At 51.2% G+C, this 13,493-nt stretch overlaps 1 protein-coding gene across 5 annotated transcripts in view; it reads right to left on the bottom strand.

Annotated features, from left to right (window-relative positions):
- PAX5 (paired box 5) overlaps positions 1-13,493 on the bottom strand; it is a 135,938-nt gene that overhangs the window by 105,458 nt on the left and 16,987 nt on the right. For all 5 annotated transcript variants that reach the window (XR_009490273.1, XM_059873355.1, XM_059873357.1 and 2 more), the window contains exons 4-5: positions 13,367-13,431; positions 11,324-11,452 (exon numbers count right to left, since the gene is read on the bottom strand). Coding sequence is in view for 4 of the 5 variants with exons in the window: in XM_059873355.1 (XP_059729338.1) it covers positions 11,324-11,452; positions 13,367-13,431 (194 nt within the window). In the remaining variant the exon portion in view is untranslated. The remainder of the gene's footprint in view (positions 1-11,323; positions 11,453-13,366; positions 13,432-13,493) is intronic.

Raw genomic sequence — 13,493 nt, 5'->3', positions numbered from 1 at the left:
TTTTGTTGACTAAAAGTGGATGTGGATCATGCAAAGCACCTGAAAGGAGAACCTTGTGACGCCATCGTTCCCACAAAGCAGCATCCTACAGACCCTGTCTGCTCTGCTCATCAGCATCTCTGACGTCCTGATCTAGAGGAAGCTGTTCCTGCCCATAGCAGGGGGGTCAGACTAGATGGCCTTTAGAGACAGACTTCCAAACCAAACCTTCTGCAATTCTGTCATTCCAGGTCCTATTCTCCCTGCCTCTGGGACATGTTGCGAGATGTCAGAGAACCATAATGACAGGCTGCAGGGAGTTTCTAAACAAATAAGGTGCTGATGGTGGATGCACATCCCACTCAGTCTGCAACCAAAGAGAACCAGAGAGCAGCTGATGCAGTCTACAAAAGTTTCCCTGCAGCCAGCACCCTGTTACAGAGCTACAGGGAAGCAGTTTTATGAAGATGGAGTGTCCATGTGATTAGAAAACCTTCACATTTCACTGATGGTGGTACCTGACAGAATTTCAACACCTGACCTCCTCTGCAGACATCCTTTTTGCCATGTTCAAATCAGCCAGATCAGCACCCAGCTGATAGGAGATTTTAACTGGATTTCCTTTCAATATAAGACATCTCAGCCAAGAATCCTTGGTTCCTAACCTCCACCTGAAATATGGATCTGCAGGAGCAAAAGATACTCAGTCTCCAGCTAGAGCTATTACCTTACAGGAATTATCATAGGTATATGCTGACTACAGATACCTCTTAGCAGAATCTCAGATGAGATAAAACATTGGCAAGCTCCACACTAACATCTCACAGTCATCTGAAGAAAAGACACTGTTTGCTTTCAGAGGACCAACTGCTCTTTGCATCCCTGAAGTCATGGGCACCATTCTGTGGACAGTCACTGCTCCAGAAGGAACAGCCCACAAGACCAAGGAAGGAGCTGTGGAGGCACCTCCCTAGCTAAGGCTCATGAAAAAAATGGAGACAACAAAGGCCATGGCTCTGAAACTAACTCCCAGCTCAAGAAAAGCTGCTCCAGCATTACAGATGGAGGGCAGTGGCATGAGTGCACTCCTGTCATGACAGAAGAGCTGGAGTACAGAGAAACATACCTCAGAGCACTTGGGGCAGACTGCACAGCAGTACACACCAAACAGAATCAAAGCTCTAGCTGAGCTCCTAACTGAATACCAGGTGCAGTTGAAGGTTCCTGCACATGGCAGGGGGCTGGAACTAGGTGTCCTTTGAGGGTCCTTCCCCCTCAAACCATTCTGTGAGTCTGAGATTGTATGGATGTGAAATAAGGAAACAAGCTGAAATCGGTCTTGTTGTGGAAATTCGGCAAAACACCGGTGCAATACATCATCTGTCAGGCACTCATAAGTCCTACTGGAGCAGGTAGGCACACCCATCTCTAGATTTTCCCAATTAGGACTTCCTTTTCCATCTGTAAAATCTTCTCAAGGAAAAAAAGAATAAAAAGAGGGATTTGGCTTTTTGCAGCACCTCTGGGTGCACCTAAAATACATCCTTTGGTGTTGCTGACGATGGCTGCTGCTGCTTTGCCTGAGCTGCTGGATGTCTAGAGCCCCAGAGAGCCACTGGGCAGGCATAGGCTGCCCGTGCCTCGGGAGGTGCAGGCCATGCATGCAGCCTGAGCACCAGGGGCTGATGGCACATTGCTGTGCCCTGCACATGCTTGAGCCAGTGTCTGACTGCTGAGAAGCAGATCTGTGCCCATCTTCATATATCTTCATATCCTCCCCTGTGCCCATCTGTCAGTCCATGGCAGAGCAAGCCCTGACTCGAGGTTTGTGCTTCAGCACAAGACTCAACACAAGCAAGGAAACCACCACCTCTTGCAAGCACCACAACTCTCTCTGAGCTCTGCCATACCCTCCTCCCTATGCCATGACAAATTCCTAAAGGGGCTCTTCTCAAGATCTGGCACATCCAGGAAACAGAGACAGCCTGCAGGTATGAATCCAACACTCCTGAAGACTCAGCATGACCAGCTATTGATATAATTAGCTAAAACCCACACCAAGTGACTGCAAAATGCCATCACCAAGCCTGATGCAAGCAATCCCCAATGGGACTATTCTGCAAATGCCAGGAGAGGGCAAAATGGGCAGGATTCGGTCAACACTGAACAACCACCTCTAGCAATGCAAAGCCCTCAGTGCAAAGAAACACACAAAGGACATGGCAGACAAAAAAGGACCTGGAGAGAGCTGCCAGTCTCAGGACACCTCCCTTTTCTGCCTCTCACTGGTTTTGCTCTGAATGCTCACGGGGAGCTTCGCGACCAGCAACAACAGCAATTACAGCTTACACTGCCCACTCCAGAGCTTCCCAAAGCACCAACACAAAGTGGTCTTCCACTATCATTCAGGATTTCACAAGGCTCTCATTTCAGTCAAGTGAATAATTCTGATTTTAAAATTCCAGTAAGCTTGAATTGATCGAACCAACTCCGACAGCAGCAAATCTCAGTCCCTCCATGACAATCCTGGCCCTAGGGCTGCACTTTGTGAGGAGGCAGCTGACCTGACATTACCTGCAGAACTCTTTACTTCTTCCCTAGGGGCAGAAGCACACCTGGGGGGTGTAGGGAGACCCTGCCCTAGCCACACCCTCGCCCTGGTGGTCACCCCACCTTACAGATGGAACAAGGCAATGGGAAACCCATTACTGCTCTGGGCACAGAGAAAGCCTGACACAGAAATACACGATGCTTGGAGAGCCCTTGATATGACAGAGTTGCCAAATCACTTACCTTATGCTCTGGGGTTGGACCTTTTGTGTAGGAATAGTGCCCCTGCCTCTTTCCAGCCACCACTGAGATGTGAGATGTGACTGGCCACGTCTCTCTTCCTAAAGGAGGCTGAGACACTGCAGCTCCGCCAAGCTCCCCTCATCCCAAACACGTTTGAAAACCAAGCCTTTAACAGTGCAGATGTATGCTGACCCAAGGGAGCTGATGTGCAAACAGGGAAGAGGGGAAAGCCCAGCACCGCACATCAGGGTCTGAAGTGTGTGACCCTCCTCTCACAGAAGCACCTTGTTCAAGAGCTGCAGGTGAAGGTAACTAACCACCAAAGAGCCAAACAATCTTTTGTTCATTTTGTTCTTCAGACCTCTCACTAACCCCTGCCATAATTTAAAAAATAGAGTACTAATTGTAAAAGTTTTTGAGTAATATAATTTACCCATTGTAAGGCAAAACTTTTGTCACCTCTCTGTTTATACATATATGTGGCAGATGCATTAGAGGCACATAAATACATGCTCTGTACAGGCACATAGGTACATACATGCATTGTGACTGCACCTCAGCATTTCCTCCTCTCTGGAGTCTACTGATTCCTTGATAAATCAGAATTATTCATCTTGCTCCTGACTTCTCTACTTACTTTATATTAGCATTTATAACAAACATCCTGACATTTATAACAAACATCAAAACTGACAAGTCCTGCTTTTCCACAAAACTGCTTCTTCTTTCAAAAATGCATTCCTATGAAAGAATCCTGGCCAGCCCCAGTACTGGCACCATCAGGATGATCTGACAAGTCACCTACCCCTAAACTGAATTTCAGCTAAATTTATATGAAGAGGTTGTTCCTTGAAAAGCATCTAGCAGTTGACAGCTCCTGATGAGAACAGCTGGAGCTACAGCAGGGCCGTAAGGAGTGGTGGAAGTCTGGGCTTTTCATTAACACAGCTCTGAGAAAATCCCTGCTCCACTGAAGCCAGTCGCAAACTGGCAGGGCTTCACCTCCGAGCCAGAGGAGAGCTCTCTAGAAAACAGGGGCCCCGGGGACCACATTAGGAGAGAAGTGACAAACATGCTTGATGTGCACACAAGACAGCTGGTAACCTGCGTGCTCGGAGAGGGCAGCTGTGCTGGCAGGGAGTTTTCCTGTGCTGAGCTGAGCACAGGTGAGCGTCACTGATGGCCAGGGCAGAACCAGCCCATCCCTCAAACCCCTCAGACACGAGGCACGGGGACACCCTCACCAGGACACAGCTGCCCAGCAGGCACTGCCCTGCAGCCGGCCGTGGCCATGTGCACAGGGATCCCACAGAGGCAGCAGAGCCCCGGAGCTCAGGGAGCAGGCAAACCCCGCGCCCAGCCTGCCAGGGCGTCTCAAGGGAGCTGGGACTCACACTGACAGTGAGGAACTCGGATGCCTCCCTGTCTGACAGAACTGAAGGCTGCACGAGGAGGGTCTCAGCCCACAGGCTCTATCAGCTGGCTTGGCAGAGCCTGGAATTTCCCTCCCCAGAATTCTGTCCTGCCTGAGCACAGCTCAGGCAAACACTTTGCTCTCAAACATCACAACAGCTCCATTTGGAGGCTGAAGTGGCTTTTTGCTTCATTTCTGTGAATTTAGACATGCAGAACTTTCTCAGAAACTGAGACAGCATTATTTTAATGCTGCTTTTCTGGAGATCTGAGCTGACCTATATTTATTTTTTTTTCCCCCTAGAATTTCATGAGGAATGAAATTTCAAGGAGAAAACCGGTGCCAGCTGAGCTGGTCCTGTTAATGTCTGGGATGGCTGGATCAGCATCAGTGAGACCCCAGATGCAGGGTGGTTCCTGGAACACTCAAGGGCTTAATTCTTAAATTAAACTCCTCCTTCAGACATCCACAAGCATCTATGTGTGACACTGTCACTGCTGGTGTCAAATCAGCGTGGCCAGAGCCTGCTGCCGTGTCAGCACACTCAGGATGGACCATGTAAGGTACACAAAAAGCCAATGCAAAAACTGAAAGAAAACCACAAGACTTCTCAGAAATTATGTCCAAGAACTGAAAAATGAGCTACCAATGAAATGTTAAAAAAAGAAATAAAACTTGCCCCAAAAGTAGATTGCTATGGATATAACATAGATGAAGCCATCATTGCAACGTAATAGCAAAGCCCACATCAAACCTTATTTAAAATGATGTCAGGGTCTGTGTGGTGAGGGAAAACCATTTCTTCTGAGGAAATAAAGAAATAATGGGACAAATAGCCCAAGCCACTGTGCAACCCCAAGAATGGAACCCTGAAGGCAAAGGACAGTCTACATCAGCAGGAGAAATTCAGATCAGTACTTGCCAGCCCTGCAAACCTCATACCCTTCAGAAGCTTCATCTCACTGTAGTCCCTGGACTTATTCCTTGGGGTAAAGACAGCTCCAGAGAGTAAGTGCTGCTGAAGTGGGGCCAGAAGTCATTAGAGTGAACCCCAGCACTTCCTGAGGACTCTGGAGGGTGTTTCTTTCTCTTTCACCTTTGTGCGGGCTTGGATGTCTGCACTTGTTTAACCTGACTGCAGTACAGAAGGCGTTTTCTGAATTTTATGTGTTTTCCCACTGCCTCTTTTCAGCTACCTCTTTTGCTGACCCAGCAGTGGGACTCTGCATCCCAGGGGCTCCACGTGGGCGTCTCCCCAGTGTGCCACAGAGCCAGGAGGCAGGGCCAGCCCCTTCCCATTCCCTTGGGGAAGTCTCTCGTGTGTCCCTTCCTACTCACCACTGCCCAGACTGACACTTAAGTCTTTTGACATAATAAATCTGGAGTTTCTATTGGCAGGTGTTTTTTTCTTTCCATAACCTCCTGCATTTTTCCACTCAGTGTTTGTCTGCTTTTAACTGTCTCCCTTGCAGTTAGGATTCCCAAAGGGTCTGGTCCTTTGCACATCACTTGCATGGTGCAGAAGACCCCAAGAAAGTCCTGGGCAGTATCCCACCAGTCCCCAACACCCTCAGGCTCTGGTCCCTGTCTGAAGTGAGCCGTGTAATAGGGACTTGTGTCAACACTGGACCTCATCAGTGGCTAATCTGTGCACTGAACTCCATCACCTGTGGCTGCTGAGTGCGTGGGCAGGCAGTGCAGACACCCCTGTGGGCTCTGCCACCATCCACACTCCCAGGCCAGCAGCATGACCCCTCATCCAGCAAGGCCCCCCAGGAGGGATGCCCCAGCACCCCAAGCCAAAAATGCCTAAACCAACTCAAGGAACCACAAAGAGTAAATCCTGGGTGGGCAGAGAAGCCGTCCCTTCTCAGGAGGGGACAGGGCTTTTGCACCAGAGCAGATGTTCGCCAGAGGTGTCCTGGGATGAGCAGGGAGCACACACAGAGGCAGCACGGACTGCCAGGAAGAGGGGTGTCTGAGTGGAGACAGAAGTCCTGCCTTCAGCCCCCAGAGACCAAATATTCTGGTATCTGAACGAGCAGTATTTCTATTGCCAGGGTACCTGCAGTAAGATCTACTTTACCTTTATGAAAATTTGGAAAGCCACGGCTGGAAAGGGACACTTACACACTCCTGACTGACTTCATGGCTGGCTCACAGCCCTGGGCCGTGCAGGGAGCTGCAGGCTGGCACAGCTCCCACCACCCAGGGCTCTGCCATGGCACAGAGCTCGGTGATGAGGGGGAAGCTCTCTGCTGTCACAGACAGGACACTGGGACCCAGTGGGCAGAACAGACAAATGTTTGTGTCCAGCAAAAGGAGGGGGAGCAGCAGAGTGCCCCTGAACACTGTCACATGTACCCACTGCAAGTCATGGCACAACTGCAGACAGGAACAGAGATGAGGATATCACACCTGACTGTTCTGGGAAAAGCTTAGAGCTCAAAGTGTTCAACTTTTAAAGAAGTGGACTTCAGGCAAAGGCAGAAAAAATACTCTGCAAGCCTTTCCAGAAGCCTCCTAGAGTTGATTCCTTGGCACATTGTCGCTTGACCACAAGAGGAGATGACAGAAGAACGTGGCAGCACTTACTCCAGGTTAGGCTCTCTTTGGAGGCCACTGACCCTCCCAAGCAGTCTCCAAGACATTTGTGCTCACAGCCCTTCAAACCTCTGCCTAGATGTGAGTGTATTTTCTTATTGCTGTCCCCCTGGGAAAACATAGCTCATGGGCTCTGTTATGGAGGAAAGACACAAAATACAGAAACACTCAGGCTGAGTGGTATGCTTTGCTTTTCTCTGTCTATCACTGACATGTCACTGACTTGGTGAGCTCTTGTGCACCTTTGTCACTGCCAAGCACTTCTCCAGCTGATGTCCACAGTGGCCGTGGTGTTGCTGTCATTGGAAATATCCCTGCCAGCTTCCATGCACTGGCCTGGCCTGCTTGGACACCCAGCCATGCCCAACCCAGGGCATCCCTTCATGAAAACACAGTGACTGCAGAAGGGGAAGGTTCTGCAGTGTCTTACAGACATTGTGTGTCATCCTTTGTGCACAGTCCACCGTCGTGTGGAACCCTTCTCATTTCCTTCTCATTTCTGTTAGTGTCCCAGCCCCTCTTGGAGGCCTGCTCTCTCAGACAGGAGGCTGTGACCCAAACACCTGGGAGCACACCTTATCTGCGACTAAAGGCATTTCTCAAAGAGTTCAGTCAAGGGAAGAAAGCACCAGCACTTACATCATCACTCCAGATGCTGACAGCAATGTTGGATTATAGCGGCTGAGAATGGAAACAAAACAAAACAACTGGTACAAGTGGAAGTTTCCTGCAACACTGCTTTCAGTTCCCCAAACTCCTCCACTGCTGGGAAGTCTCTGTTAAGACTGATTTTTAGATTCTCTGCAGCTCTTTGCTGCATCTATCTATATCTGCCTAACCTCTCCTGCAGACACTCGCTCCCTGTGTGGCACTTTGCTGAGGTGTCCTGCTGAACTTGGGCAGACCAGGCTAATGGTTGCACAGAGCCTTTTCAATCAGCTGCTTTTATAAAGAGAAGCACACAGCCCAAGTGGTCTAGCACAGCCCAGGTCCTTGTGAGGAAACTGATTTCCCTCCGTGCCACCTTGGCTGCCCCTGAGCGGAGCAGTGAGTGGCCCCTCTGTGCCACCCCCTGCATCACCTGCCACAGGCTGGAAGGTGCCAGCTTGCACACCCCAGCATTGGGCCAGGGCTGTGACAGCCCTGGAGTGGGGTTTTGGTTTTGTGCTTCTTTTTTCCCACGAGAGGGACTTTGGTGATCCTTGTGGGTCCCTTTCAGCTCAGGGTATTCTATGGTTTTAGCCATAGCAGGATGAGCCACATGACACTTGTGCCCATTGACAGTCTGTATTTTAACAGCATACAGGTATTGTTAGGGGCACAACAGAGCCCTACTTCCAGCATGTAGGTGCCAGCATCACCCCCACAGCCTCCCCTTGCCCTGTGAACACTCCTGGCAAGCAGCAGCAGGCACAGCATGATTCCCCCAGAGCACAGGCTCTCTGAGGTGCCAGAGTCCTTGGCTGGAGGGGTGCCACTCTCCCACTGAGGCAGGCCCAGCACACAAGGAGATCCAGGTGAGAAGCACATCCCATGCCTCAGGCCTGCATTCCTGGTGCAGCATCCCTCTCAGCTGGCATGGCACAAACACTGTTGTGCTTACTCTTGGGCAGAAGCCCTTCTGACACCTCTTCCACAGCTGCACAGCTCTGCAGGATGGAGACCAGGGCTAGCAAAGGGAGGAGTGAAGGGAGAAGGAGAGCTGGGCTCTGCCTTCCTCCCCCATCATCCTCAGTGAATCCTCTGGACACTTACGGCCCAGCAACCTCTCCTGTCCCCAGAACATGTCCTGACCCCAGCCTCCTATGCACCTGTGGACTAAAGTGTCTTTTGCTCTTTTCTCAGTGCTCAATAAGGATTGTTTGATCCCACTTCAGAAAGCTCTTTCAGACAGGAGATGCCCAGCACAAAATACACCAGGTGTCCATCATGAAATCAGCACTGCTCCCCCAACCAGCTGCTGCTGGTGCAGTGAAACCAGCCCCCACACCCGGGCTGGCTGTCAGCACTGCCTGGAGCACTCAGCTTGCTCTGACCTGGGGTCCTGGTGCCCTAAAACAGACCCCGAGGAGAGCAGGCACCCCCTCAAGGTCACTCTGGGCCCATCTGCACCTCTACAACCCTCCCTGAGATGTAGGGCTGGGCAAACCTGCCACCACTGCACCTGAGGAGGCAATCTGCAGGCAGAGCAGCAAGGTGGCTGCCTGGCATCCTCCACTGCTGAGGCTGCAGCAGCTGCCTGTGTCTCACTGCAGGACAGCCTGCTCCTCATGCCAGCCTCCAGCAGCATGTCCTTTAACCAAAAGTGAAAGCCACTGATCCCCCACCAAGGCACATCTGCTCCAAGTCCATATTACAAGAGGGGAAAAAAATGACACCTTCAGCTATAAAAACCAATAAAGACTGTCTGATTTGGTTTGCCCCTGTTGCTACCCAGCAAGCTCCCCACTGGGTTAAATACTGGTGACATCTGCTAATAAAATGTCAAGAGTGAGGAGAACAAAACTGATTACTGAATTATATCAAGTGCTCAGTGCAGCTGGAAGGGCAAGTCCCTCTCACCTCACCCCCAGGCCGAGGGCAACCAGGACATCTGTACAGCCCTGCACAGCCAGTGGCTCCAGGAGACGAGTGCAGGGAGGCAGAGCAGCAGGCACTCACCTTCCAGCAGCTACAGACAAAGGACACAATGGGAGGGGCTCCCCAAAGCCGGGAAATGGCTCAAGTAGCCACTCCTGGGCACCCCCATCCTCACACAGGCCAAAATCAGGTGGCATGCTTCTCCTCTGTATATCAGAGGAACGCGTAGCAGGGACAGAGCCTTGGGACTCCTCCTCGAGCACAGTGCCCCCACTCAGACCATCCAGAAGGACCTCGTGGTAAGCAGGGCAGGGAGGGTGCTATGGATGCTCCTGGGGCTCCCCCCTGACAGACAAAGAGGTTGGAGTACCTGACTGTGCCTCTCCAAACCTGCAGCCCTGAGCCTGTTACAGAAGCAGCTCAAGCAGCCTGCTGAGGACAGCACAATGGTCCAGCCCAGGAGCTCAAACCCCATGACTCATCCTGCCAAGCTGATGGGGCTTGCTTTAGCAATCACATGCACATTTCTGAACGTGAACTGGAAAAAGCTGAGAAGGTTCTCAGCTCGACTTCTGGAACTGCTTTTGCTTTTCAAGGAAACACTTAATCCTTTTCTCTGCAGTTAAAGCAGTGCATTCTGACAGGCACCCAAAAATGGTTCTGTGGCTCAGGAGCCACGTGGTATCAATACAGACAGCCTGTCTCCGACCTGGCTGATAAAACATAAAACTTCTACCCTACCTGCTTTAATGCATATATTTAACTATGCATTTATAACCTGGATTTGGAAAAATAAAAGCAGGTGTATAATCACAGAGTTAAGTAACAATGGTATATTTAGCAAGAACCTGAGCACAAAGAGCTTTATACTTCCACCATCAAATTAGCTCCCACGTGGCTGAAATTGGCCCCCCAGCCTCTTGCAGTTTTTCTCCCAGTTCAGTAAATCTGGGTCTACTCTGCACCTGATCATGTGTTTCCACTAAAGGATGCACGGGTCCGTGACCCTGTTTGTACAGGCACCAGGCTGCTGATTTTAGCTGTGTCTCCCCCAGGGGATGGGGGTGGGCTGGGGGTGCCACTACAGCTTCAGCCTACCCCCACCACCCCCTCCCTCCAGGAGGGTTTGGGCACATGGGACAGGGGGCAGTGCAGGGACCTGGACCTGCACTGCTTGCAGGGCACCAGCAGCACCAGCTGAGGAAACATGGAGGTTCCTCAGCAAGAGGCAGGAGGCTGATTGAGCAGGAAAGGCAGTCAACCCTCCTCCACATGCATCCCCAGCTGAAAAAGCCCCACTGCAGTTCTGGTGTCCCCTCTGCTATACAAACTGTGTCCACAGCCATGGACCTCTATGTAGGTACTTCCAAAATGAAACTAAACTAAAGGTACTTTAAAAAGACACCAGCAGAGAACTTCTCCTCTTGTCCCTTCCACTCCACCTCTGGTTCCTTTCTCTCCAAAACATTGTTTTCAGGAGGATGCAGAACAAAACAGGACCATACACTCTGTGGGTCTGAGGAGTCTATCAAAAATATCCAACCCCAACTGGACTGTACTCACTTCTACCCTTCAAGACTGACAAATGTCCCTGGTGAAGCAGTCCTGAGAGAAGCAGCAGATGTCTACACAGTTCATTTTCTGTCACTTTGCATATGTTTCCTATTTCAGGTGGCCACAGAATCAACACGGTGTGGAGGAAGGCCTGGCTCCAAACTGACACAGTTCCATAGCTTTCCAAAACCCCTGGAGAAGCCCCTGCTCCTGGCCCCTGGGTCACTGGGGCGGTCCCTGGCTTCTCTGCGACCTTGGCAAAGTCCTGCTGCAGCAGAGCCAAACGGCCCTGCAGGGGATGTCCCCAGCTCCATCACAGCACAGGCACACAGCACGCAGCCCTGCCCCAGCCCTCGGGGTGCCCCAGGCAGGCACTCCCCCAAAACCAGCCCCCGCTACCTTCGTCCCGCTTGCGCTTGTTGCTCTCGGCGCCGGGGGAGGCGATGCCCAGGATCCCACTGATGGAGTAGGACGAGCCAGCAGAGTCAGTGCTGACAGAGGACACCTGGGTGACTGATCCTGTGGAGGCTGCAAGGCAAGGACAGGCAGTCAGTCAGCAGCTCACACAAACCCACTGGCCCCCATGGCATGAGGTTGGTGGGCTGGGGCTCAGCTGGCCACCGTGGCCCCTCCAGCTCAGGAAGAGCCCTTACCCACCCTAGCCATGCCCAGTCCACTCCAGCAGCAAGCCACTAAGCCCCGTGCAGGGGGGAGGAGAGGCATGGCCAGCCCTTGCCCCCACCACAAGGGGTTGGGTGTGTGTGCTGAGGGTCAGGAGATGCTTTTCCTTAGCAGTCAGTCTCACAGAAGGCTCGGTAGAAAAGCTGGGACAGCAGAGGCCCTCCAGGGACCCAGCAGCCCAGCAAGGTGGGCAGAGCTGGCTGGGAGCAGTCATGCAGAGAGAGGAGCTGCCACAAGAGGGTACCCGGGACAGGCAGCTCCTGGGAGCAGGGCACCCTGCACTTGCTGCACTGTGCTGTCTGCATCCTGTCAGACCACACCACCTGCCTCTGGCCATGGAGACCTTGCACAGCTGCAGCTGCCTAGGGATGGGTGGCTGAAAGACCCTGAGGTTCCAGAAAAACGACCCAAATCCATTGTGCTTTGAAAGAGCCCTCAGAAAAGGGTAGTGCTTGTGTCCAGCAAGGGCAGTGTGGATGTGCCAGACTGCACAGCAAACACTGCCCTTGTGACGCTGGGGGTGTCCAGGCTTCACAGGAGCAGGCAGAGGAGGGAGCACCACCATCACCTCCATCAGCTTACAGGCTGAGCCTCTCCTGCCAGGTCCCTACAGCCTAGAAATCACCACACAGACCCCAAGGACAGGATGGGGGGATGCACACGTGGGATCACACCAAAGACCCCCAGACACGACTCACACGGAGCAAACCCATGTCAGGAATCCATGCTCCCTCTATCAACTCCAAGCCCCGAGAAACAAGATTTTTCTTCTCTGTTCTTGGCTTTTTCAAGAAGAGAAAGCACTTAAGCCACCACAGTGAGATAAAGGGAGCTTTTCTTCCCCAGGATTGTTTTGGCATTTTCTGGAGAGAAAGGCTAAGGGCGCAGGGTCAACAGGGTGACTCCTCTGACCAGCTGAGAAAGTGCAGGCTGCTCTGCACCTCCACCCCCTTTTTCCCAGTGCCAGCACACCCTCGCCAAGAGAGAAGCAGCAAGCATTTCACCATATCACAGGCGACAACATAAAGGCAGAGAGAAACCAGGGCCCCCCACCAGCTGCTCTGAAGCAAGGGCTGACCAGTGCCCTGAAGGGTTTGATGGAACAGGGACAAGAAGAGAGCAGGGCTGAGCCCCTCCATCCCTGCTGCATTGCAGCTCAGAAACACCCACTCCCCTCAGAGAGACACCCAGCCACGAGAAGGCCTGAGGGTGTCTCAGCAGCCTGGGGGTCTCCTCTGGGTCACCCTCCACCAGCATCACCTCCCTCAGGCTGCAGCATCACTGTTCTGAGGCTGAATTAAAAGTTTCAGAAAGTTTTGCTACCTCTTCACTCAAGACTGCAAGTGCACAAAGAACTATGGAAGGGATGGTTGATAGATGGAAAAAACACATTCAAAACTACTTACTGACTAATGATGCAGAAAATGTTATGAATAAGTATCCCTTTCTTGATTTATTACTTTAATTATCTGACATTCTATAGACCCCTATTAGTAGGGTTTTTTTGGTTTAGATTTCAATTTTCTGTCTCATGGTGAAAGCTATTTATCATAATAATCAGTAAAATTCAAAACCTTTTAGCAGTATTTATAAAATTCATTTACTATGTTCAGCCCTTGGAGAATGACAAAGAAGGCACATTAGCACGTGTGCTGAAGTGTTTTATGCAGAATTATCTGTCCATAAGAATGATTAAAAGTTCTTCAGAATATTTGTAATCCATTTTTTTTTTTAATGTATTTTTAAAAAAGTTTTCCTTACCTATGCTGTGACTGGAAGCAGGGACCTGCTGATTGGGTGGCTGCTGCACCTTGGTCCTTATGATCCTGTGAGGGATGGAAAAACATGACCACTTAGCTAGCATTAGGCACGCCATGGCAGGAGGCAT

This window comes from Haemorhous mexicanus, chromosome Z (assembly GCF_027477595.1).
Source record: "Haemorhous mexicanus isolate bHaeMex1 chromosome Z, bHaeMex1.pri, whole genome shotgun sequence".
NCBI lineage: Eukaryota > Metazoa > Chordata > Aves > Passeriformes > Fringillidae > Haemorhous > Haemorhous mexicanus.
Note: the sequence above shows the minus strand (reverse complement) of the source record. Positions and strands in the feature narration are given on the sequence as shown.